At 32.1% G+C, this 25261-nt stretch overlaps 1 protein-coding gene across 21 annotated transcripts; it reads right to left on the reverse strand.

Annotated features, from left to right (window-relative positions):
* Nucleotides 1-3214: 3214 nt before the first annotated feature.
* LOC128125940 (protein FAR-RED ELONGATED HYPOCOTYL 3-like) lies at nt 3215-24851 on the reverse strand. 21 transcript variants are annotated; one of them, XR_008223256.1, is made up of 19 exons: nt 24640-24851; nt 24257-24578; nt 23711-23936; nt 23005-23559; nt 21875-22361; nt 21368-21454; nt 21180-21272; nt 21044-21102; nt 20508-20625; nt 20347-20416; nt 19778-19852; nt 15060-15210; nt 14841-14979; nt 13832-13914; nt 10505-13751; nt 5619-9671; nt 5297-5555; nt 4017-5220; nt 3215-3947 (listed from the first exon to the last, which is right to left on the reverse strand). XR_008223256.1 is itself a non-coding variant. In XM_052763561.1 (7 exons), the coding sequence occupies exons 5-7, from the start codon at nt 5678-5680 to the stop codon at nt 4573-4575; spliced, it is 969 nt and encodes a 322-aa protein (XP_052619521.1). In that variant the 5' UTR covers nt 5681-9671; nt 10505-13751; nt 13832-13914; nt 14841-14979; nt 15060-17488; the 3' UTR covers nt 3215-4572. The 21 variants fall into 21 exon arrangements, 1 of the variants encoding a protein (XP_052619521.1); XR_008223255.1 differs by having other exon boundaries at nt 19778-19825; nt 20338-20416; XR_008223253.1 differs by having other exon boundaries at nt 20338-20416.
* Between the last annotated feature and the right edge of the window lie 410 nt (nt 24852-25261).

Below are 25261 nucleotides of genomic sequence, written 5' to 3' on the forward strand. Positions count from 1 at the left end.
TCATTCTATATATGGCGTTGTGAATTCAATGAATCATAATCAAAAAGAATGTGTGAGGAGTTTGGGGTTTGGATCATTGATAGACATGAAGACTCAAAGTATTCTAGCTAAATTATGTTATTTTGTTATTGATTCTTTTGATCCTTTAGAGATGGTTATTAAAACTGAGGTTTCTAATATTTTGGTTACAAGGGAAGATGTTAATAGGGTGTTAGGTTTGCCTATGGGGGTTGATCAGTTAAATAGTGTTGATTTAAGAGGTAACGAGGAATGGTATGAGATATGGAAAGATCAATTCAAGAAGCCGTTGTCTTTAATAACTCCAAATGATACCGTGTACAAGATAATAGAACGATGTGAAGCATATATGGTGTTTGTTGCAAATTTTATTATTCTTGTATGTACATGTTTTGGATCATGTAACAAACAAGGTGCATGCAATTTGAAGCTTCTACTGTATTTGTCTGAATCATATAAGTTAGATAAGTTTGATTGGTGTACATATGTATTAAATTGTGTAAAAGAGGAAAAGTTGATTTGGGGCAGAAGTGATATTAAGACTTTCTTCAATGGTCCTAGTGTGTTTCTAACGGTATGCCATTTAATGTTATTTGATTAAATATTTTTAAAATATTAATAATATTTATATTTTGTTATTAATTTTTGTTTTTTTTTGTAGTTTCTATATGTTGATAGGATTCAATGTAGGCAAATGTTAATGGTTAGAAGATATCCAGTAATTAATAATTGGACTTTAGAGCTGTTGAAAGTGAGAGAAATAAATGAAATTTCTAATGGAGGTTTTGGAAGACCATCTGCTACAGTGAAAAGTGTTGATGAAGTTTCTAGAGGATCAATTTTAGTAAGTAATGTTAATTGTGTAATTTTGATCGTGAACATGATTTATTTGTTTAGTATTTTGATTTTATGTTTAAATTTTCAGTTTTAGATATTAATTATACTTTTTTATATTTTTTCTTGTTATCAAGAGTTTCATTCAGAAATGAAGTGGTGTTTAGTAGATATGTCTAAGAAAGTGGATAAAGCCTTTAAAAAGCATGGAAATTTGAAAATAATAGAGTTTTATGGATTGAAGGTGAAAGAGTTATGTTCTGCATATAAAGATTTTCGTCATAGTAATTATAAATGCGAATACTTTCGAGTCATGTGGAAAAAGCAGTAGTTGTGATGATAAGTTTGATGAATTTCGAGATTTTGGGCAGTCTATTAACAACATCGTTGGTGTTAATAAATATGGATTGGCAAATTCGTTTGGCAAATCTGGATGTATTGAAACTAAGTTGCCTGTGGATTGCGAGGGTGGTCATAAGGAAAAGTGTGTAGTTGAGGGTATTCCTTCTTTTAATTTAGGAATTGAGGATGACATGTATACTCCTCCAAAAGTGAATGCAGGTGTTGATAGTTATGTTAGTAATAATTTTGTTTCTGTTGGAATAAGTTTTGCTTCAGTCAAAGGAAATGTACTTAAATCTCATGATGAAAGTGAAAAAGTTAAAATACTTGAGAATGATATGATTTCATCGAGACCAAAGAGAAGTCAAACGTTACCTCCAGTGCTTAGGTCTCCATTTGTTGTACGAGCTGTTGAGATTGATAGTAATTTGACAAAGGAGGAGAATATCAAGTCTAATTGGCTATTAAGTTTATGTGGGAATCGAACGTAATGTGTTTGTGTATATGTATATATATTTTTATATATAATGAATATTTAATTTAATGTATTTTATTTTTATTTTAATAGGGATGATCTTTTTCATAGCATAAATGGACAACGTGGGGAAAGATACATGTTTGAGAGCTTATGTCCGGGAGAATTTCTTTTTTCCGGGACTATTGATTGTTTTGTTGAAGTGTTGAACTATGATGAGAGAGCTAGGAATTTGGACACTCCTTCATGTTTCTTCTTCAAGACAGCAGTATTGGTACGTATAGTAATTGTTAGTTATTGTTTCTATATTATTATGATGTTAACTGAATTGTTGTTTTGTATTTAGGATCCTGCATACATGCATAGTGAAGCATGTAAATATGATGATGTGTACCAGAATTTTAAAGAAAATGTTTTTCATTGTTTGGGAGAGTCTAAAGAACGAAGAAATTTAAAAGGAATTGATTTGGTAAGTTTAGTTTTTCTTTGTAAAATTTATTCCTTTTGTGTTTGTATCTTATTGTGAAGTTGATTATTTTTATTTAGATGTTCTTTCCTGCATGTGCAAACAGTCACTATTTTGTGTTTGTTTTTGATTTTAAAAACCGCAAAGCTGTCATATTGGACAACATATTATATAAATCTTCTGAAAAACCATACCCACATCTAACTCAAAATCTGGTAAGTTTGTTTGTATTTTTTTGTTTAAATGTTTATTTATATTCATGAATTATATTTTTTTTATAATGGATATTGAATTTTTGTTTATATTTAAATGCATAAATATATGTTTGGTAGATATCTTCAAGACATAAAACATTTTATGGCTTTTTCAGTTATGTATGAAATGGAATTTGTTGATCAATATATGACGTGGAAAACAAGAGGTAACAGTAATGATTGTGGGATTTTTTTGATGCGTCATATGGAAACTTATAAAGGTGGTCCTTTAGCTCAATGGAAATGTGGGTTTAAAATGGAAAGTGTTGAGCAGATTTTGCAACTTAGAAATCTTCGAAGAAGATATTCTATGAAAATTCTATTGAGTGAAGTGAATCTAATGAAAAATGAAGTTCAACAACTTCTTGTTGAATCTCAAAAGCTTTCTGCAAATGACAGCCGTGTAATGTATCATGAAGGCATTATCAATATAGCAGCTAGGTTAGCTGCTTTTGGTCCTTGATATATGTTTGTTGAAGTAAACAACAAGTCGCTATGTTTATGTAGAAGTATTCATAGTAATGGTTATGAATGAGTAAGTAAAACAATTTGTTATGAAGTATTTTAAATGTGTGTTTGTTTTTGGTTGTTTTTGTTTAGGTTGAATTTAATGTACTTCTACAAACATAAGTTTATAATAATATATGAAAAGTGTGGCTACATTTTTATGTTTTTGATTTTGATTGTATATGTATAATCTTTTTTAAAGTTAACATATTTACAATCATATATAATATTAACATATTTAAGACCATCATATCTACAATTTTTAAAACCATCATATCTACAATTTTCAGAGTAACATATCAACAATCATATATAATATTAACAAACTAACAACCACCATCGATAATATTTATAAATATATTACAATCCCCATTACAGTCATCCCAAAAGAAGTTAGAGCACATAAACATATTATATAAATGACCAAATATTCATACTAACACCATTTCCTTAAATCTAAAAACCCAAAAACCCAAATTCCCACCTTTTCACCTTGCAACTTCATCTACTTACCCAGAAGATTCACTTGATACTTTGTGTAATCCAAAGCTTCAATGAGTTTGTCAACATTTATCCAAAAGTTGAATTCGTCAAAAAGCATGATCCTAGCCTCCCAAACAGTAATTTTTGGATTTGATGCAACCATTGAATAGAGTTTCGTGCACATATAACTGTTGGTTGCAAAGTTTAATGTTTTTGGGAAGAAGTTTGTAACAGTGGTTTGATTATGCTCCAAATAAACTTGTTGAACACAAAAAAAAAAACCCATCTATTTTAACTTTTTTGACAAAGTTCAAGAAATCATTCCAATAAGCAAGCTTGTTTAGACCAACGTCTAAAGGAGCAAACGAGACTAAAGAGTATGCATATGTTGTCGCAACATCATAACCAAAAGAACTTAAGATGGTATGAAATACCTCTGCAGAGAAAGTTTCAACCTCGATGAAGTCTATATAGTCAATGTTGCCTCCAATGTAATCTCGATTTGGGTAGTAGTGGAAACTACCTCCATGGTTTAGCATCATTGTGAAGTACTTTTTGTTTTCCCACCCTGAATGAAGATTGAAAAGAAGATTATATAAGTATTAATAGGATAAGATTTTAACAATAAAGAACATACCATATATGTCGTAAAGATCAAGATAATCCGAGGAGTTCCGAACTACCCAAAGCGATGATTCAGAAGCCATCAATGGATAGTTTTTTTTTCTTTAAGTTTATGGTGATGTTGAGGAGGAATATATAGCGGTAACAATTGGAGTTAGTAGAGTAGGTAATTAATTTTCTGCCATCATTTGCTTCAATAAATATTATAGTCTATTATGGCGGTTGTAGATTTAGGTAATCATGGTATCTATACATTGAAGATGATAATCCTTATCTTCTTATGAATTAATTTTATTTATTTATTTTTTTTTTTTTTGCATTTTATCAAACAAATCGGTATATATTACCTTCTTTTATTAATTTGATATAAATAAAATAAATATTTTTTTTGTATGTTATAATGAGATTATAATCTTGTTATTATTTATAGTTTTTACATTATATTTTTAGTAATTATTTTTTTTTTCATTTTTTTAAATATAAAATATAAAGTTACTATTAGATGAAAAGCTTTTTATATGAAAGGATTGTTTGTATTTATTGTAATTAAGTCGATTTGACTTCTGCATTTATGAATATTTATATTTTTTATAATTGTTAATTCTGAATAGATTTAAGTAATAAATGAAAGATTTTACTAGGTAATAAAATATTATATATTTCGGAAGATTAGTTGCATATATATACATGTGTAAGTTATAACTAATATTATATTTTTCAATCGCATTAGATTTAATATTTTTAAGTAAAATGATTCTGAATATGTAGTTGATGATTTGAAATAGTCTTAACATATATTTCGGAAGATTAGTGGCATATATATTTATGTGTAAGTTATAACTAATAATATATATTTCAATATAATGTATATTTTTCATCAAAATAAGATGTATAACACACAAATGAGGTTGTGTAAATTTTGCAATACGTTGGTTCAACATGATTCTAGAAATTGTCCATTTGTCAAAAGACATGCTCAAAAGAGTTGCAGAGAAGATGTTGAAGGAAAAAGACATTGGTATATCTCTGAAATATGAGGGAATCCATTTTTCTCTCTTGTTGAACATATCAGCCAACCATTTATTATCCTTCAAATGAAATTCATTCAACATCAAATCCCATTTGTTCTCAAATTCTGATGGTTCAATATTCATATTCCAAACTAGTTGATTTATGCGTTTCTTGAAATCTGAATTTGAAACTAAATCAGCGTCAATCTGTCAAGTTAAATTTGATTTTATTAATATATTTTCATAAGCTATTTTTAATTCAATAAATTAAATTTTTTGTTACCTTTGATGGCATTTTTGACATTATGTGCCACATACATAATCTGTGAGTACATCCTTGAAACACCTTTCCTATTGAAGAAGATAATGCTACATCTATGTCTGACAGAATCATTGTTGGTTTCTTCTTATGTGATGACAAAAAAGCTTCTAATAACCAAGAGTATGATTCAATTGTTTCATCTGATATTAGTCCTACTCCAACATTGATTGTCTTTTCATGATTGTTTATTGCAGTGAAAGGAACAAATATCATATTGTACCTGAAAATAATTGTAAAATGTATCCCTAATTCTATAATATAATTTAATAAATATAAATTTTACCTGTTTGTTCTATATGTAGCACCTGGTTCCTGGTACGTAAATCTTATTTGAGTAATTTCCATTTTTAGCCTTGGACTCAGCGAGTCATAGGTCCGACTCGCCGAGTAGAGACGGGACCCGGGACATGTTTAAGTTGGCGACTCGGCGAGTCCATATCCTGGACTCGGCGAGTCACCGCTGTTTGATGAAACCCTAAGTTTCAGGGGTTTGCACCCTATTTAAGCCCTCATTTCCGCCCTAAGCCAGCCCCCTTCACCCTCAGGAGCTCTCCATACGTTCTAACCCCTTGTTCTTGTGAGTTTGAGGCCTTTTGTGTGTTTTCTTGAAGATTTTGAGGAGGAGGAGTAGATCAAGAGGAAGGGAAGGAAGTCAAGCATCTTTGTGTTCTCTCAGTAATTTCTTGGAGGTATAACTCGTTTTCCCTCTGTTTCTATGCTTGTTACTCCATTAAAGTCCTTCTTGAGCCCTTCCCCAAGCTTGCATGTGCAATATAATTCGTAATAAGCTGATTGGCCTCTAGATCTAGGCATGGTTGAGCTCCAAGAGCTCAGATCTACTGCCTTTACGGACCCATATTACATAAAGACCCTAGATCTACTCATTTGGTGCATTTTGAACCCTAAAACTTTACGTGTTATTCATGCTCTAGGAACCCAGTTCTGTGGATAGTATAAGCTGGATTCAAGCAGAATCCAGCATATAGTGATTGCATGGTAACAACTCGGCGAGTCGTTCATCTGACTCGGCGAGTCTGCTTGCGAGTCTCCGAGTTTGTCCCCTTTTCGTTGTTTGAGTGGGAGTAGTGAGTCACGGGGTGTGACTCAGTGAGTTGGAAGCCAAACTCATCCATGGAGGAACTCGACGAGTCAATGCCCTGACTCGGCGAGTTCAAGGCAATCTCCTTAGATCAAGAACAAACTCGGCGAGTTGTTCATACAACTCGGCGAGTCGCAGCATATGTGTTCTTCGGATGAAGATGAACTCGGCGAGTTGTTCATACAACTCGGCGAGTAAGATGAAGGACTTGAACCTCAATTTAGAAGGAGAACTCGTCGAGTCAACGTCTAACTCGACGAGTAGGGACGAGATCCAGGGCAATCGATTGGATAGGGACTCGGCGAGTTGGAGAGCCAACTCGGCGAGTCGGGTCAACTAAAAGTTGACTCTGACTTTGACTTATGACATGATCAGGGGTAAAATGATCATTTTACCCAAAGGACAGTTAGCAGTGATTGATTGAGTATGTTGTGGGAGTTGCAGCCGGAGGATTTCCGGAGCAGCAGCAGCAGTAGGCAGTCAGTTCCCGACCAGACCAGCAGCTACTTCGGGGTGAGTTACCTTCCAGTAGCGGTGGATCTACGGCCACAATGCCGGCCCACCAGTAGGAGTTGTATGTGGATGATTGTCTCCGTGATATTCATCTAGGGTTACTACTACCTGTTCCATGCTTATGTGCTAGTATGATGTGATGCTATGTGTTAGTGGTAGTAGGGGAGATAGTCCCAAGACATCCGGTCAATAGGGCCGAAGGGGTAGTTATACCCAGCCATGCTAGATAGATTCTGATACTGTGGTACATGTTATGTGGTAGTAGTAGAGGGGAGAAGTAGTCTCCAGTATCCGGTCGAGAGGACCGAAGGGGAGGCCAGCACCCAGGTATGCTAGGCAACATCCGGTCCAAAGGACCGAAGGGGTAGGTCGAGCAACCCAGATATGCCTGACGATAAATGTATGTTATGTGATTATTATGGTATGTGGTACAGTGGGGGAACTCACTAAACTTTGTGCTTACGTTTTTTAGTTGTTGTTTCAGGTACCTCTTCAGCCAAGGGGAAGGAGCAGGCTCGGTAGCAGCATATCACACACTTTTGTTTCCGCAGTTATGAGTTTATTCTAGGATTGATACTCTGATATTTTGGTTGTTTAAATGTTGTGGATTTCAATTTGGTTTTCAATGTAAAATGGTTTAATTATACAATGTTTTAATTATTAATGATTTCCAAGTAATGATTTATAAACAAAATTTTTGGACGTGAAAATTGGGTCGTTACAAGTTGGTATCAGAGCCTTGGTTTGAGGGATTCGGACACACCTTCGGGGGTGTCTGAACTCAAATCGAGGGATTGAAAGATTTTCTAAAGGAAAATGTTTTCAAAAAAAAATGAGAAAATAGTTTTGAGAAAGAACGAAGTGTGTGATGTGCGCGACCGGCCGAGCTCAAGTAAGTATTCCCCAAAGTACCCATACAAGTTTATGTTATATTTATCAGCTTTTGTAGAACAGAATGCTAGAATATGACTAAGGATCTAGGAACGATGCCTTATGTGCCTGCTTTATGTGTTTTAGCTGTATAAAAAAAAATTGCATGATAGAGTCGAGTAGACAGCAATAGGATAGCCTGTTAGGTTATGCCTGATACTATGAGTTTAGCTCTGTATGCTAGATTAGTTCTTCTCTATGAGAGCAGATTTGCTTGAAATTGTTCCCTTAGCTCGAATGATGGTTGCTTTGTGCTTTGTGGGACTCTGAGTGGTGGGAGTTAGCCATTAGGTGAATACGTCACGTCACATGTGATCAAGGTTGAATAATCTTAGAGTGTTGGATTTGGCCCTATTACACAGCTCTCGTTTGAGTCTAACCGTTGTAGGGATGAACCTGTTACTCGAAGGATTATCCGAGTCTCACCACATGTGATGGTATTCAGGTAATGGTCAATTGGCACTACTAAGAGGCCTTCAGCAGCTGAGGACCTGGTAGGGTGGAGCCTGAGATTTCTCTAGGGCAAGCCTAGGATGAGTATAGTAGTGATCAGCCGTAGTGGAAGGGATCTGGTGGAGTCGAGGCAGTTCTTCGAGAAGATACGGATAGATGTTGAAGGTAGTATGGGCCCGTACTACTGAAAGCAGAGGATCCGTACCCGAGCCAAGGGAGGCCAAGATGAGACCAGGGAACTTGTGGTAGATGTGATCCCTCAAGAAGTATTAGTATCACTAACAGTTATTATTCCTGTATTACAGAATGGTGGTACTACGTTCGAGGCCGATAGATGGCGGTTTAGGAGAGGGGTCAGGTTCGGGATCAGGTTCCGAGCCAGTCGATGAGGGACTACGCGAGTTCATCGCGTCAGAGAGATTACCAGAGGCATCCTTGAGTCGACCCCCATCATCTTTGGGTCGATCAAGGAGAGGATCATCGAGTTGATGGAGGATCACTTTAGGGCGTTCAGGAGCGACATGGCATCTGGCCAGTCGGGGCCTCGCACGCTGTCCTTTAAGGACTTCAGGGGCAGTGGTGCACCGGATTTCCACGGGGTGAAAGACCCCATTGCTGCTAGGCGATGGATTGCAGACATCGAGTCTGCACAGTTGACTAGCTTCTGCCCCTCGGGTCGAAGGTGAGGTATGCAACAGGATGTTTACGGGACCGAGCTTGAGATTGTTGGGAGGCAGTGGGTGACTCGTTGGGAGCCTCAGCTATCGAGACTATGACCTGGTCGGATTTTGTGACCAGGTTCAGGGCGGAGTTTGCGCCGACTGTCGAGCTTCAGCAGCTGGCCAGGGAGTTTTTGGACATGAGACAGACGACGGAGAATGTGGCGGAGATCACCGCCAAGTTCCGGGAGAGGGCACTGCTGGTGCCCCAGTATGCAGGCGATGAGGAGGACCCGCTATCACGACATGCTCCGGGCTGATATCCGGGAGCACGTTAGTTTTTCAGCTTGCCTCACCTTGGACTCTATGATTGCCAGGGCAAGGGAGAGGGAGATAGACTTGGAGCACATCCGGAAACGGAAGGCAGGAGAGGGTCAGTCAGGAAATGCGGCAACAGGAACGGGGACGCTGCAGGAAATGCGGCAAGACGCACGAGGGGGCATGCAGGTTGGGATCATTAGGCTGCTACAAGTGCGGCAAGCCTGGACACTATAGCAGGGATTGCACTGCTCCGGCAGCAGTTATCCAGACGTCTGAGTTGTTGTGTTTCCACTGCAACCAGAGGGGCCACAAGAAGGCCAATTGCCCCCAGTTGACAGTTTCAGCGCCAGCTCCAGCGACCCTGCGGATCACTGATTTTATAAGTACATTGCATAAAATGGTTTTAAAATCATTTTGCATAAAATGGTGTTTGGATAGTATTTGGATGATTTTAAAAGTACATTGCAGAAAATGGTGTTTTAATTATTCTAAACGGTACATCTTAAAAGCAGATTGCACAAAATAGTACACCTATATTGTACTCTTTGAAATATAATTGCAGAAAATGGTATTTGTAATTTTTTTAAAAGTACATAATAAGAAGGGGTGTAACCATTACATATAGTTAAATTCCATAATACCAATATGTAGCAGCCATCCATTTGTACTAAAATGCCTAAACAATTCACAAAAAAGGCATCCTAAAATGGTAACAAAAGAACAAGTGGAAGTATGCTGCAATCAACGGGTGTACTAATTAATGTACATGTAAAAAAAATGCCAAAACATGTTGACAAAAGTGGCAACCTATATCATCCCCACTACACCCCCTTTCTACCTAACCGACTACTCCAAAGTGACTAGGTTTGCAGACGAAGAAGAACCACCATCCTCATTGCCAATGGGGGGCAATGGCTTAATGTAATGAGTTTGGGGCCAAAGATTGTTTCGAGTATGTTTGAAGAGTAACATTCAAGATATTTATCTTTAGAAAAGTATTAATTAGTATATACATAAGGTGTTTGATGGATGAAATTAATTCCAATAATTGTGATTTTCACATCCTCATCTAGCTTCAAACACATTTCCTTGGCAATGAAAAATCAACCAAAAATCTACAATAATTTAGACAGCTAGTAACAATCTTTGTTATGATTAATATAATTGTTAGAATGCATAAAATTAGTAATATACCTCATATTCTTTCCAAAGCGATTCATTTTCCTTATCACTGTTGGACAAACATTAGAACTCCATCTTTGACTTTCCTTATTCATGTGGCAAACCTGTTCATAAAAGTATATCTTAGATTTTCAAAGAGGTTAGTCTTAACAAGAAAAAACTTGAAAGGTACAATGTTTTCAAAATGTATTATCCTAATAAGAAAAAAAAAAAGTTAAAAGATAACATTTAAATATGTTATATTTCAAAAATAAAATGTTGTCCTAATAATATTAGATTTTCAAAGTGTATTGCTTTAATAAGAAAAAGGTTGAATGGTAGAAGTTTTTAAAGTTACAAAGTCTTAATAGGTGAGATTTTTAAAGAAATATTAAATGAGTCTTAATATGTTAGATATTAGCAGTATAACACTATAATTTAAATAGTAATATTTAAGATAAAGCACATTGTCTTAATATGAAAAAAGATATACAGAAATATGAAAGAAAATTGAAAGTATAATGTTAGTGATGGGAACATAAATCATAGATGCTTAGATTTTCAAAGTACAATGGCTTAATAGTAAAAGATTATAAGAAAAAAAAATCTTTATAGCTATATTTTACAATTGTCTACACATTCAAAATACAATGTTATAATTGTCTAGATTTTTCAAGTATAGTGTCTAAGTAGGGAAAAAATAAAAGTAAAATGTCTAAATATGTTAGATTTTCAAAGTATAAAAGTCAGTGTAAAGTTTTAATGCGGTTAATGCAAATTCCAAATTTACCCTTCCGAGTATATTTTTAAATTATCTTAATACAACATTTATTTTTATTTCAAATATACATGCGTCTCATCCTTAATGGTTGTTTTCGTTTTCACAAATCATTTGTGTTTTCGTGTGTGTGTGTGTATATATATAGGTTAGATTTTAAAAAACATTTTCTTAATAGGAAAAAAAAATAGAAGAAAATATCTTAATAGGCCAGATTAAAAGTACTATGTTGTAGTTGTCTAGATTTCCAAAGTACATTATCTATGTAGGAAAAAAAGTATAATGTCTAATAATATTAGATTTTCCAAGTGTAAAGTTTTAATAAGAAAAAGTTCAAAGGTAAAAAATTTGCAAAGTTTGTTGTCTTAATAAGAAAAGGAAATACAAATTACAACATTTAATTATGTTAGATTTTGAATATAAAATGCTATATATGTTTACCAAAATCAAGCAAGTTCAGATTTTCAAAATAAAGTCTTGATAAAAAAAAAAAAAATTAAAGCTATAATGCTATAACTAGTAACCAAAAACAAACATGTTTAGTTTGTGGAAGTAGAGTGACTAGGAAAAATAATAAAATTACAGTGTCTTAATAGATTTGATTATGAAAGTATAATGTTTTAATAGAAGGTTATATACCTTTGCATCTAAATAGCATTCAGTTGCAACATACAAACTTATGAGGCCAATATGGAAAGGATTTTTTTATTATTGTTACCTTATTAGACATTTTACATGTATATTTAGTAATCAGCAAAGTACAGTTTGGTTTATTACCTTGTCCGTAACACCTCCCATAACCTTAATGTTTTATCGTATTCAAATACCCTGAAACCATGTGATACTTTTTAATTAGCGAGGGTAGAAGAGTAAATTTACTTGCCTTTTGAGTTGGATCAGAATCCAACAGAAACAGAAAGCAGTTGTGTAATGGGCTGTTGAGTAGTTCCACCAGCTGCCCTATCAAAACAATAATAGACATGTTAGAAACCACAGCTAAGAAACGGAATTGCGGATTCTGGCAGAGTTGGAATTCGAGATTCCATTTCTTGACGTGTTTGGTTGACAATTTGGATGGAACACACTTATGTTGGATTTCTTGAAATTCCATGTTTGATAATCACAGCTAGGAACTGGAATTGTGGATACCGGTGGGATTGGAATTCGAGATTCCATTGAATGGTGCCTTTGGTTGAAAATTCGGACGGAATGCAACTTTGTGAAATTCCTTGGTATTTCATATTTGATGGGCTTGAACCATTTATTTATAGGGGCAGGCAGAAGGAATGCCAGTTTTGATTCATTCCTCCCTCTTTATTAAAAGACCAAAATACCCTTGTTATATATTGAGATAGAGGGAGGACATTTTATAGCGCAAAGAAAGAGTTGAGAGTGCATGCCTTTTTGATCACGGTTGAAATTTGGACCTAATCATTCCAATAAAACACCTGAAAGCTTATGAATCATTTTTCAAGATGAATAATAATGGAGAGAGAGAGAGAGAGAGAGAGAGAGAGATCACTCATGTTTTGTGAGATAAAAATTCTTTATTTCAATTATTAGCAAAATATTGTGTGTATAATAAATAAATAAATAAATAACACAAAGTAAAATGACTAATTAGATAAAGTAAAATGACTTTTTTTGCCCTATCTTCATCTTCTAAATCTCCTTCATCTTAAATCATAAAAATCAAACCAAATTCAATCAACACCCAAAAATTAAAGAAGAATCAAGATCCAAAAGTATAAAATAAAAATAATTCTAACCTAACAATCTTTAATCTTTTTAGTTTACTGTTCATGGTTTTTTTAAATAAATTTGTTGGTACCTTGGATCTTAATTTTGTTTTAGTTTTAGCTTAATTGTTGGGTATTGGTTTGATTAGAGTTTAAGATTAAAGTTGAGGAATTTTAGGTTTACAGGATGAAGGATAAAAAAAGAGAGGGACAAAATAGTCATATTTCACTTGGATTTCACAAACATTTTGCAACACCAACAGTTCCACCATGGAGAAAACTTTCAACAAAACTATACTTTACTGACCAATTGTACAGCAAATGAAATATCTTAGATGAAAACCATAAGTTTTGAAATATCACAAGGACGAAATTGTAATTTACTCTATAAATAATAATAGTGGCATGTTACCTGTCAATAACCAAGATCAAAGTTGTAGAATGAGTAAGTCAACAATATATCATTACCTTAAAAACAAAAATAAAATACTTAAATAAAAAAAAAAAAAAAAAAAAAAAAACCACATCTGAACTGTATGGTTATTTTCATACCACATCTTTCTCAATCAAACCCTTCCTTTCTCTAATTTCTGTAAACCTTTTTATAAATCGCAATAAATATAATATTTGGGTGATAGAACTTGGAGGGCACAATAGTCATTTACCTGCAATTGGTTTTTGATAGTCATGTACTCTAATGTTTTTAACTGAGACAACATACTGTTGAATGGTATGAATAAGATCCCACTAAGAATGCATAAACCTGGAATTACATGTCATGAACAGATTTAGTTAAAATTAGCCAAAAGGGTCGATGTGTAAATTTCAACAAAATATAAAAACCTCTTTTTGCCCCTATAGAATATTCTCTGTTTTAAAGCGTCTGGATCCATGACTCAGCCTTCATAATCCAAAAAGCTTGACCACTGTATAACATAAATAACATTATTTAATTTATTTTTCTCTTAATTTTTACACATAACAACGTACTTCCATTTTTTTACCAATAGAAGCAATGTACTTTATTCTTTATCCATAATAGCAGCATACTTATACTTTTTATCAATAATAGGAATGTTCTTTTAATTTTTTTTTTAACCATAATAGCAATGAACTTATATTTTCTACCCATAACAGCAACATACTTAAATTTCTTTACTGATAAAAGCAATATACTTTGTTCTGTATCCATAATAGCAGCATATGTATACTTCAACCTGTAATGTAGTTTATTTAATTTTTAGAGAATCTTTTCGGGGGTTAGGGTATAGTTATGCTCCTTAAACATTTATGACAGATAATTTTTTAAGAGAATTGATTTCTTTGTTGAGGTTAAATTATGCTCCTTGAACACGGAAATGGAAGAGATGAAGAAGACATAGGCAAAATGGTCATTTTCATAAATTTAACATATGGGCTGTTTGAAGTTGAGACCCAAAGACCAAACAATACACATTATCACACAATGAAATGAGTACCACATTTTTAAAAAGATTCTATTTTTAGGGACTTAAGGTTTAGTTTTTTGTTGAAATTTCATGGAAATGAAAGAGATTAAGATGACAGGGACAAAATGGTTATTTTCATAAATTTAACATATAGGTGTTTATGAAACCATGAAATCCTTAGATATGATAATTCTGCAATTAGTTTTTCTAAGTACAGTGACTTTATAGGAAAAATAATAAATGTAATATTACTCTAAAAAGATTGATAAATCAATCATTCATATATTATTGTTACAGAACCACTGATATTCGATAATGAAAATTGTTACTAATTGGAAAACAAAATTATCTTCTATTAAAGTAATAAGATATATGATGATAAGGTAAAAAAAAAATTGCAATACCTGATCCCGTTTCTTGTACAGATCACCACCAGAAAGAATGAGATGAAATCCTTACTTTCTTAACATAATTCGTTTGGCTAAAAAAAAAGGTAACAGCAATAAGATGTCTGTTCAAGCACCACAGCTGAATGAAGAGGTCCTGCAAAAAAATTGAAGTTTTTAAACAAACAAAGTTCTCATATATAATATTTTTATTCACAAACAAGAATTGATTATTACCTCATCAGAGATAAGAAAGTACACACAAACACCCTCTCTTTATATTGACCACTTGTTTTTAACATTTCCTTCCCTAATGTCCCAATTCACTGAATAAAAGCACATCTTTTTTTGATTGATTCGACATCAAGTATGTTAATCCCATCATTTCCTGAAGATGATATAAATAAGCACAAGTTTTAGGAACAGAGGGGTATTTCTGGAATTACACAAACAGGGTCGTAGGCTCATATAATCTTTTGTAACCAGTGGATAGAAGAAGGCTGGAATCAATAACCAACTCCCTTATAATATTTGAGATTCAATGGAACTAAAAGTGTAAATTTGTAGTAGCCTTGGAACACAAATTGAAAGTGTGATGCTATCTATAAATGGGCAGATTTTTCAAAGTATGTTATGTTGCAATAAGAAATAAATGGAAGTACAGTGCTATATATAATTGGGTAGAATTTTCAAAGCAGAATGTCCTAATAAGAAAATGATTAACCATATGATTTCAATAAAGAATCTTCTTATCAGTGCAATTGATAAGAAAATGATTAACCATAATACCAGTATCAGAAGGAATCTCTGACAAAAAGCTCAATGTCAAAGTCATCAGCAACTTTAACCATTTATAAATATCAACTGGGGAAACTTATAATATGTAATGTCTGTGGCACACAAAATATGGCTTGTGCAGAAGAGTGATTCACTTGCTCTGTATCACATGCAATTATGAACTTCACACACACACACACACATATATAGTATACAATTGAACTTGTAAGACACACTATAAAATAAGATACAAAACCAAATTGTATCTTATGAGAAGCTGCAAGGGGAAATAAATGAATGGCTTTAAAATGATAAAAATTTTAACTCTTACAACTGTGTGCAACTTTCACTAGGTGTATAATTAGCTGAAAAACATACCGATGGGTATAGTTTCTATACGCAATGGCTCTATGCATCAGTAATAACCTGTTTTAACCACTCATTTGTCACCTACTTGAAAATAAATAAATAAAAACATTTCTCAGAAACATCTAAATCTTTTGATAAATACAACTCCTGCAACATGAATAACACAATGAGATTTAGAAACAGAGAACATTACAAATACAAAAAAAAAAAAAAAAAAAAAAAAAAAAAAAAAAAAAAAAACATTCTAACGTAACAAAGACTTTGTGTTCTTTATTCTTGGAATCTCAGAAATAAGAAGAGAGGCGATGACACAAACAGGCCCACAAAGAAATCACAACACCTCTTCGTTTGATTAAGATTCAAGACACACTTCTGTTTCTAATTGAGTAAAATTACAAATAACAAATTATCTTTCCCTAATTGAATCTTTAATGGCTCAAAAAGTTTTAATTTGGTTTGGTTTGGTTTGTGATTATTTACTTTTGTCTACATAATTCAATCCAACAACATTTTCACCTGCAAAACAACTCTTTAACTTAATTAAGAAATTTCATCAGACACCTAAAGTGCAGAGTAGGTGATCTAATTCAAAAACCCAACAAAACAAAAGATAAATGGAGGAGAAAAAGAGAAAGAAACCCAGTGAGGGTGTTTGATCTGTTTAAAATTGAATTTTGTACTGTTTAAAATTGTTAATTGCTACCAAAAGAATTTACCATTTTGATGTGCTTCTCCTTAATCTGTCTGCTTTGGCAACTGAAGAATCTCAGTATGTTTAACAAAGAAGAAAGATAAACTGATATGAACATGTATGTATGTATGTATGTATAAGGGAAAATTAGGTAACTTCAATCCACCTTCTGATACACAGATAGCAATAACTGCTTTATTCACCATTTTTTTTTAATAAAAATGGCTCATCATTTCCTGAAGTGAAGATAATAAATAAGCACATGTAATTTAGGCTGATAACTAGCTTGTGTATTACGTATAATATATATTGAGGATTCTTCTCATCCATCTTTTTCCCAAAAAACTCTCTAAATTGTCACATTAGTAGTGTAGTGTAGTTTGTGAGGGTAGAAGAGTAAATTTACTTAATTGTATCAGAATCCACTGGAAACAGAAGATCCATCGTTTTGTTTGAAGTCGTAGTGCAATGAGCAGCCATATCAAAACAATAATAGACATGTTCGAAACCACAGCTAAGAAATGGAATCGCGGATTCCGACAGAGTTGGAATTCGAGATTCCATTTCATGACATGTTTGGTTGATGATTGGGACGGAATTTAGTTCTGGTCGATTTTCTTGAAATTCCATTTTTAGTAATCGCTTCACAGCCAAGAATTGGTTGAAAATTAACCCTGTCAAATTCCTTTTCAACCATTCATGAGGGCAGGTGGTTTCAATTTCATTACTCTTTTTTTTATTAAATGACCAAAATACCCTCCATCACGGTTGAAATTTGGACCTAATCTTTCCTTAAAAAAAAAAAAAAAAAAAAAAAAAAACACTAGAAAACTTGTGATTCCTCTTTCATGATGAATAATGATATTGAAGAGAGATCACTCAAACCCTGTGAAAAAAAAATTGTTTCTTACAAATATTAGCAAAATATTGAGTATAACAAAAAAAAACACAAATAATTAGCAATCAAAATGAGTTTTTTTGCAATGATCGACCCTGGCACTAATGGTGTAAAAAAAATGTTTAAATAAAATGACAGATTAGTTTTAAGTAAAATGACTTTTTACCCTTATCTTCATCTTCTCAATCTCCTTCATCGTAAATCATAAAAACCTAACTAAATTCAATCAAAACCCAAAAAAATTAAAACAAAATCAAGATCCATGGTCTTTTTTTTCCCAATTTGTTGGTACCCTGGATCTTAATTTTGTTTTAGTTTTAGTTTTAATATTTGGGTTTTGGTTTGATTGGATTTTCAGATGGAGATTGAGGAATTTTTAGGTTTAGAGGATGAAGGAGAAAAATATGGGGACAAAATAGTCATTTCAATTGAACTTCACAGACATTTTGTAACAGCATTAGTTCCAGGGAAAAACCTTGCAACAAAACTACACTTTATCAACCACTTGTGCAACAAAAGAAATATCTAGATGAAAACCATAAATTTTGAAATATCACAAGGACGAAACTGTAATTTACTCTATAAATAATAATAATAGTAGCAATAACCAAGATGAAAGTTGTAGAACAATTAAGTGAACAATAATATATCATGCAAAAGATAGATAATTTTTTAAGAGAAGTGGTGAATATCTAACATCTGTGTTGTTAAAGTTATTATGCTCCTTAAACATAAAGACAGCTAATTTTTGAAGACAAGTGGTGAATTTTAACATGGAAATGGAAGAGATGAAAAAGACATTGGCAAAATGGTCTTTTTCATAAATTTAACATATAGGCTGTTTGAAGTTGAGACCAAACACATTACACACCATGAAATGAGTATAGTATTTTCAAAAAGATTATTATGTTTTTTAGGGAGTTAGGGTTTAATTTGGCTCCTTCAACATATATGATGATTATTTCTAAGGATCTAGGAGAGAAATTTTGATGAAAATGGAAATGAAAGGGATGAAGATGACAGGGACAAAATGGTCATTTTCATTATTAATTTAACATCTACCCAGGTACCGAAAACATTATGAAACCTTGAAATAAGGACCAAAGATTCCCTTTTGGACCTAAACCACCAACCTGTGACAATAAGAACATGCATGCTGTTTAACTGTAGCAAGACTACTATCTGTTAATACTTATAATCTCTATTATTGTATCCATATTATATAAATTTCATTGAGTAAAAAGAACAGCATGCAAATTTTAACAACCGGACCACAATAATTACATATGTACATAGGGGGAAGGGGGTTTCATGGAAGAGCAAGAGAAAGGCCACTGATATAGACAAGAAAGCATCACTTAATTATAAATTTGACATTAATAACTTTTTAATTAAGTGAACTTTTTAACATAAAAAATAGATTGAATTCTTTGCTAAAAGAAAGCATTTTTTTTATCAAGTCAATCATAGATATAGACACAAATCCAGTAAATATAAGACGCCGTTATCTAGGCAGCACTTATTAAAAAAAAAAAAATAGGGTTATTTGCATGCTAAATATCAATCCCATCAGATGTAATATATCAAGAAAAAAAAAAGGAAAAATTAAAACCCAAAATTTACAAAACATGCAAGAATCTGAGCAAAAACTTTGAAACATGGAGAAACATAACAGAAATGAGTATACAACTTCTAAAAGAGGCATGCCAAAGGAGCATGCCAGGTGTCCCCAAATAGAAAAATTCTCCTCTTCATAGAAGTATGGCAGTTTTAGAAAATGTCATACAAATACAAAGCCATTTCACTGCTTAATTAGGTAAATCTTTTTGGAGTATAATGTCCTAAAAAGAAAAAAAAATTGAAAGTTCGATGCTATAAATTAATGGGTAGATTATTCAAACTATAATGTCACAATAAGAAAAAAAGTACAATTTTAATATTGTGTAAATTTTTTAAAGCATAATGCTCTAATAACAAAAAAAAAGATGAAAGTGCAATGCTATAACTGTTGAAACTGAGAAAAAGTTTATATTTACGGATGGTTATATAGAATTGTTATTTTTCCAGAAAACTGTACTTTATGAAAAACTCCATGTCATTCAAGTTTTACTTGATAAAAAAAAATTAAAAAACAGATTGTATCACAGGAAATGTACTTACATAAACAAAACCATGTAATTTTAATGTGAAAATGAGAAACAATGGACTTTAAAAACTTACATGTAACAGGATGATCAAAGGCTTCATGGTCCTTCTGAGAAGGATAAACTGTAGCAATAAGAACATGTTGTTTAACTGTATCAAGAATGAGAAATAAATTTCAGAAGTAAAGAGGAGGGAATAGAATTAGAAATAAATTTCCCCTTATGGCACATGAAAATTTCAGAGATGTTTAATATCAATTAAACAAGATCAAATTATAGCACAAAAGAATGTAATATCAGAAAATGGTACTGCTTTTATGGTATATTATCTTACTACTATAATAAACAATCTAAAACAACATACGCTAAAATAGTACTTTGGAGGAATAGGACATTTTCCATCAAAAATGAATTGTCAAATTATCCATGAGGCAAACTATTTGATGAGCCATGGAACATATTAAAAATAGGTACAACATAAAGATACAAGATGTGGGCTTCTAAATAAAGTCAATGTAAGAATATGTGTATATGAATATGAAATCTAGAGTTGATAAAAAAAAAAAAAACAATCATGGAACAATTAAAATGCTGTTCAATAAAAAGAATTGACTAAATAACAAATATAATTTGTACCAGGTGTACCAAATAAGTTCTGATGGCGTTTTCATGCAATATTCAACATTTTTTTTTTGATAAAAAAGCACATCAATTCCTGAAGATAAAAAATAAAGCACAGGTTTTAGGAACAGAGGGGTATTTCAGGAAATACACAAACAGGGTCATAGAGCTACCTGTTCACTTACATATTGTTTCCATGCTTTGTCAGGTTGTAATCAGTGGCAATTTGATAAAGCAAGTTCATAATTTCATAACATGAAGGCATAATCACCCAACACCCTTTTTTGAGATTCAATAATGTACCTTTAAACATTAACACAGAAAAGCTAAATAAAAACATAAAAAGCATCAAGTGTTTTATAGTGTTAAGGTTAACTTTGATTCACAGAAGCATCTTCTTTTCCTTTTCTCCACCATAAAAATGTTATGTAGCTTTATTTGGTTTCTAAAACCTTTTCTTGTTGCAGAGTAATGAATGCATTTTGTCAAAGGAATTGGAACTAAGAATAGTAATTAATATAAGGGAACTTGTGGTTCACAGAATATTTTTGAAAAAATCAGCTACACAACACTCAGGGACCAAAAACGTAATATTACTCTAAGAAGATTGATAAATCATTCATCTATTGTTTCCAGCAACATTGATATTCGATAATGAATAGTAAAACAAAATTATCTATTTAATTATTCAGATATGATCTGGTAACAAAAACTGCAATACCTTGATCGATACTTCCTTAACATAATGACCACAACAATAAGATGTGAATGAACAGGTTCCTGCAAAAAATTTAAGTTTTTTTAACAAAATTCTCATATATTAACATTTTTATTCACAAAAGGGAAACGATTATTACCCCATCAGAGATACAGCATCCTCTTGTTTTTAACATTTCAACCCACCAAAGAACACACCATGTGGCATTTCCCTTCCCTGATGTCCCAATTCACTAAATAAAACAACACTTTTCAAAATAAATAAAAGAAATGAATAAATTACAAATATATATATATTTTTTCAAAAAAAAAAAAAAAACAGGTCTACTAAATAACTGCTGAAGGTGTTTTCCATGCAATATTCAACATCTTTATTTGATTGGATCAACATGAAGTGTGTTAATCCCATCATTTCCTGAAGATAATAAATAAACATAAGTTTTAGGTTAGGAACAGATGGGTATTTCTGGAAATACACAAACAGGGTCATAGACTCATATGATCTTTTTGTAATCAGTGGTAATCACCCAGCACCCTTATTTGAGATTCAATGCAATAACCACACACCTTATTGAGCATCAATAATAAGCCTTACTGATTATAAAATACATAAATTTATCATACTCATCAATAAGCCTTACTGATTATAAAATACAAATGAAAATACAATGTCAAGTTTTGTCCCCCCATGAAGTCTAAAACAAACAACAATTTTGACATGATGTGATTAAGTCCAACTGAGCCACCATAATACCATCTTTTTCCAAAAAAAAAAAAAACTTTCTAAATTGTCAAATTAGTAGTGTAGTTTGTGAGGGTAGAAGAGTAAACTTACTTGCCTTTTTGAATTATATCAGAATCCAGTAAACAGAAGCAGTTGTTTTGTTTGAAGTAGTTGTGACATGAGCTGCCATATCAAAACAGTAATAATATACATGTTAGAAACTGCAGCTAACAAATGGAATCGCGGGTTCCGACAGAATTGGAATTCGATATTCCATTTCATGACGTGTTTGGTTGACAATTGGGACGGAATTCAGTTCTGTTGGATTTTCTTGAAATACTATTTTTGGTAATTGATTTGCAGCCAAGAATTGGAATTGTGGATTCCATTCAATGGTGCATTTGGTTGAAAATCCAGACACAATTCAACCCTGTCAAATTCCTTCAAATTTCAAATTAAATGACCAAAAAACCCTTGATCACGGTTAATATTCGGACCTAATCTTCCCATAAAAAAAGAAAAAAAAACAAAACACCAGAAAACTTGTGATTCATCTTTCATGATGGATAATGAATATTGGAGAGTGATCACTCAAGCCCTGTGAGAAAGAAAAAGATTATTTCTTACAAACATTAGCAGAATATTGTGTATAATAAAAAATTTAAAAAAAAAAACACAAATAACTAACAATCAAATTTAGTTTTGCTGCAACGTTCGTCTCTGGCAGCATTAAAAAAAAGGTTTTAAAGTAAAATGACTCTTTTGCCCTAATCTTCATCTTCTCAATCTCCTTCATCTTAAATCATAAAGACCTAACTAAATTCAATCAACACCCAAAAATTAAAACAAAATCAAGATGATAATAATAATAATAATAATAATAATAATAATAATAATAAAAATAAAAAAAAAATAAAAAAAAAAAAAGAACTAACCTAACAACCTTTAGTTTTCTGTTATTTTCTTCAGTTTGTTGGTACCCTGGATCTTAATTTTGTTTTAGGTTTAGTTTAATTTTTGGATTTTGGTTTGATTAGAGTTTAAGATGGAGATCGAGATATTTTAGGTATATAGGATGAAGGAGAAAAAGACTGGGGCAAAATAGTCATATTTCACTTGGACTTCACTGGCATTTTGCAACACCATCAGTATCAGGGACAAATCTTGCAACAAAACCATACTAACGAAATATCACAAGGACAAAATTGTAATTTACTCTATAAATAATATTGGCATGTTACCTGACAATAACCAAGATCAAAGTTGTAGAATGAGCAAATCATCAATATATCATGCACAATGCATACATTTGGATTATCATCACCCTCATAGAATGACCTGTCAAAAACCTCATTTTAAATAATTTGAAATGTATGGTTATTTTCATATATTCGATAATAGAAATTATCTATTAAGTACTAATTGGAAAACAAAATTATCTTCTATTAAAGTATTAAGATATATGATAAGGTAACAAAAATTGCAATACCTGATCCCATTTCTTGTACAGATCACCAGAAAGAACGAAGTGAAATCCATACTTTCTTAACATAATTCATTTGGCTAAAAAAAAAGTTTCTTAACATGATTATTACCTCATCAGAGATACGAAAGTATACATCAGCACCTCTTTATATTGACCACTTGATTTTAACATTTCAATCCACCATGAGGCATTTCCTTCTCTGATGTAAAGATCTACCAGGCATACTAAATAAGTACTGAAGGTGTTTCTGTGGAATATTCAACATCTTTTCTGATTGATTCAACATGAAGTAAGTTAATCCCATCATTTCCTGCAGATAATATATATATATATATATATATATATATATATATATATATATATATATATATATATATATATATATATATATATATATATATAAGCACAAGCTTTTAGGAGCAGAGGGGTATTTCTGGAAATAAACAAACAAAGTTACAGACTCATATCTTTTGTAATTCAGTGGATAGAAGACAGAAATCACCCAACACCCTTATTTGAGATTCAATGGAACTAAAAACGTATCTTTGTAGTAGCCTTGAAACAAAAAGCTCAGCATATAAATTGTTAAAAAAATCACAACACCTCTTGGAAGTATCCTCATTTGATTAAGATTCAAGCTTACTTTTCTTATGCCCCCAAAAAATCAATTGTCAATCTCTAAAAATCCTGCAGTAAGAAAATTACAAACATAAGTCCATATATTTTTGTAGCAATGACAATCAAAATCTGTTTCAAATATGGAAATTTAACACTTCAGCCTAACGTATATTAATTATAGGCAACTCTTAGTTAGAACCAAATACACTTCTATTTCTAATTGAGTTAAAACTACAAACAATAAATTTTCTTTCCCTGATTGAATCTCTAATAGCTCAATAATTTAATCCAATAACATTAAGACATTTCATCAAACACCTAAAGTGCACAGAAGAAGAATCTACAACTAAACAGTACTTTTTTGGGTTTCAAGACTATTTAAACTTAACTATTGTTTGACCAATCATCTTCATTTGATGGGTGATTTCTATTAGGTGACCTGCTTCAAAAAACCAACAAAACAAAAAATAAATGGACGAGAAATAGAAAGAAAAAAAGAAACCCAGAAATCGGAGGAGAAAACACACAATTAAACTTACAACCTAGAAATCAGAGGAGAAAGACATGTATTCTTTTTCTTGATCGATGATGACGGTGAACCAAACTGACATCGGAACCAGACGTCATACTACAACTACAAATAATAAAGGTACAACCCAATAGCCCCAGTGATGAAGGGAGGCCTGAAGATGTTAGCCTAATTTAAAATACCTAACAAAAACAAAAACGAAATCAATGAAATACACACACAAAAAAAAATCAAGAACGTTACCTAACAGAGGAAGAGGGAAACGCAGAGGATTGTTGAACGTCGGGGAATGAAAGAAAGAGGAAACGGTGGTGTCGATAGAAGAAAAAGAACCTCCAAATAAAACCCTATTCTTCAAAGAAACATGTATGTATGTTGTTTTGAGAGAAGCCAGAGGGATGAGTGAAGAAGGTTATTTTAAGCGCGAATACACCGACCCAACCCTTTCGACTTCCGATTTCTAACGGTTCTTTTTATAAAACATTCCTAAATTACCATACTAACAAAATAACATTTCCATTTATCTTAAGCCCCTTAACTTTTGTTTTTTTACTTTAACCTGCCTTTTTTCTTTTTAATTTTTATTACAAATTTAGTCTAAACTTATTTTTTTTACAACTTTCTTTTTATATAATTTCTAAAATTTAGGCTTTTAAAAAAAATTATTTTGTTACAATTTTATAAAATTTGATTTTTTACAAATATTCTTTTAATTTTGTTTTATATTTTCTTTTCTTAGATTTTTCTGATTTTATAAATTATATTTTTTTAATTAGTTTTCTATATTCTACAAAAATTATTTTTTACATAATTTTTTTTTTTCAAATTGTTTTTAAAAAACTAATATTCTTTAGAAAATTATTTT

The sequence above is a fragment of the Lactuca sativa genome, chromosome 5 (assembly GCF_002870075.4).
Source record: "Lactuca sativa cultivar Salinas chromosome 5, Lsat_Salinas_v11, whole genome shotgun sequence".
Lineage (NCBI taxonomy): Eukaryota > Viridiplantae > Streptophyta > Magnoliopsida > Asterales > Asteraceae > Lactuca > Lactuca sativa.

Coding starts and splice junctions, on each gene's coding strand:
- LOC128125940 (XM_052763561.1), bottom strand. CDS start 5,680: ATGGAAATTACTCAAATAAGATTTACGTACCAGGAACCAGGTGCTACA. Junction 5,556..5,618: donor GCTACATATAGAACAAACAG/GTAAAATTTATA, acceptor AATTATTTTCAG/GTACAATATGATATTTGTTC. Junction 5,221..5,296: donor TGTCAAAAATGCCATCAAAG/GTAACAAAAAAT, acceptor TTAACTTGACAG/ATTGACGCTGATTTAGTTTC.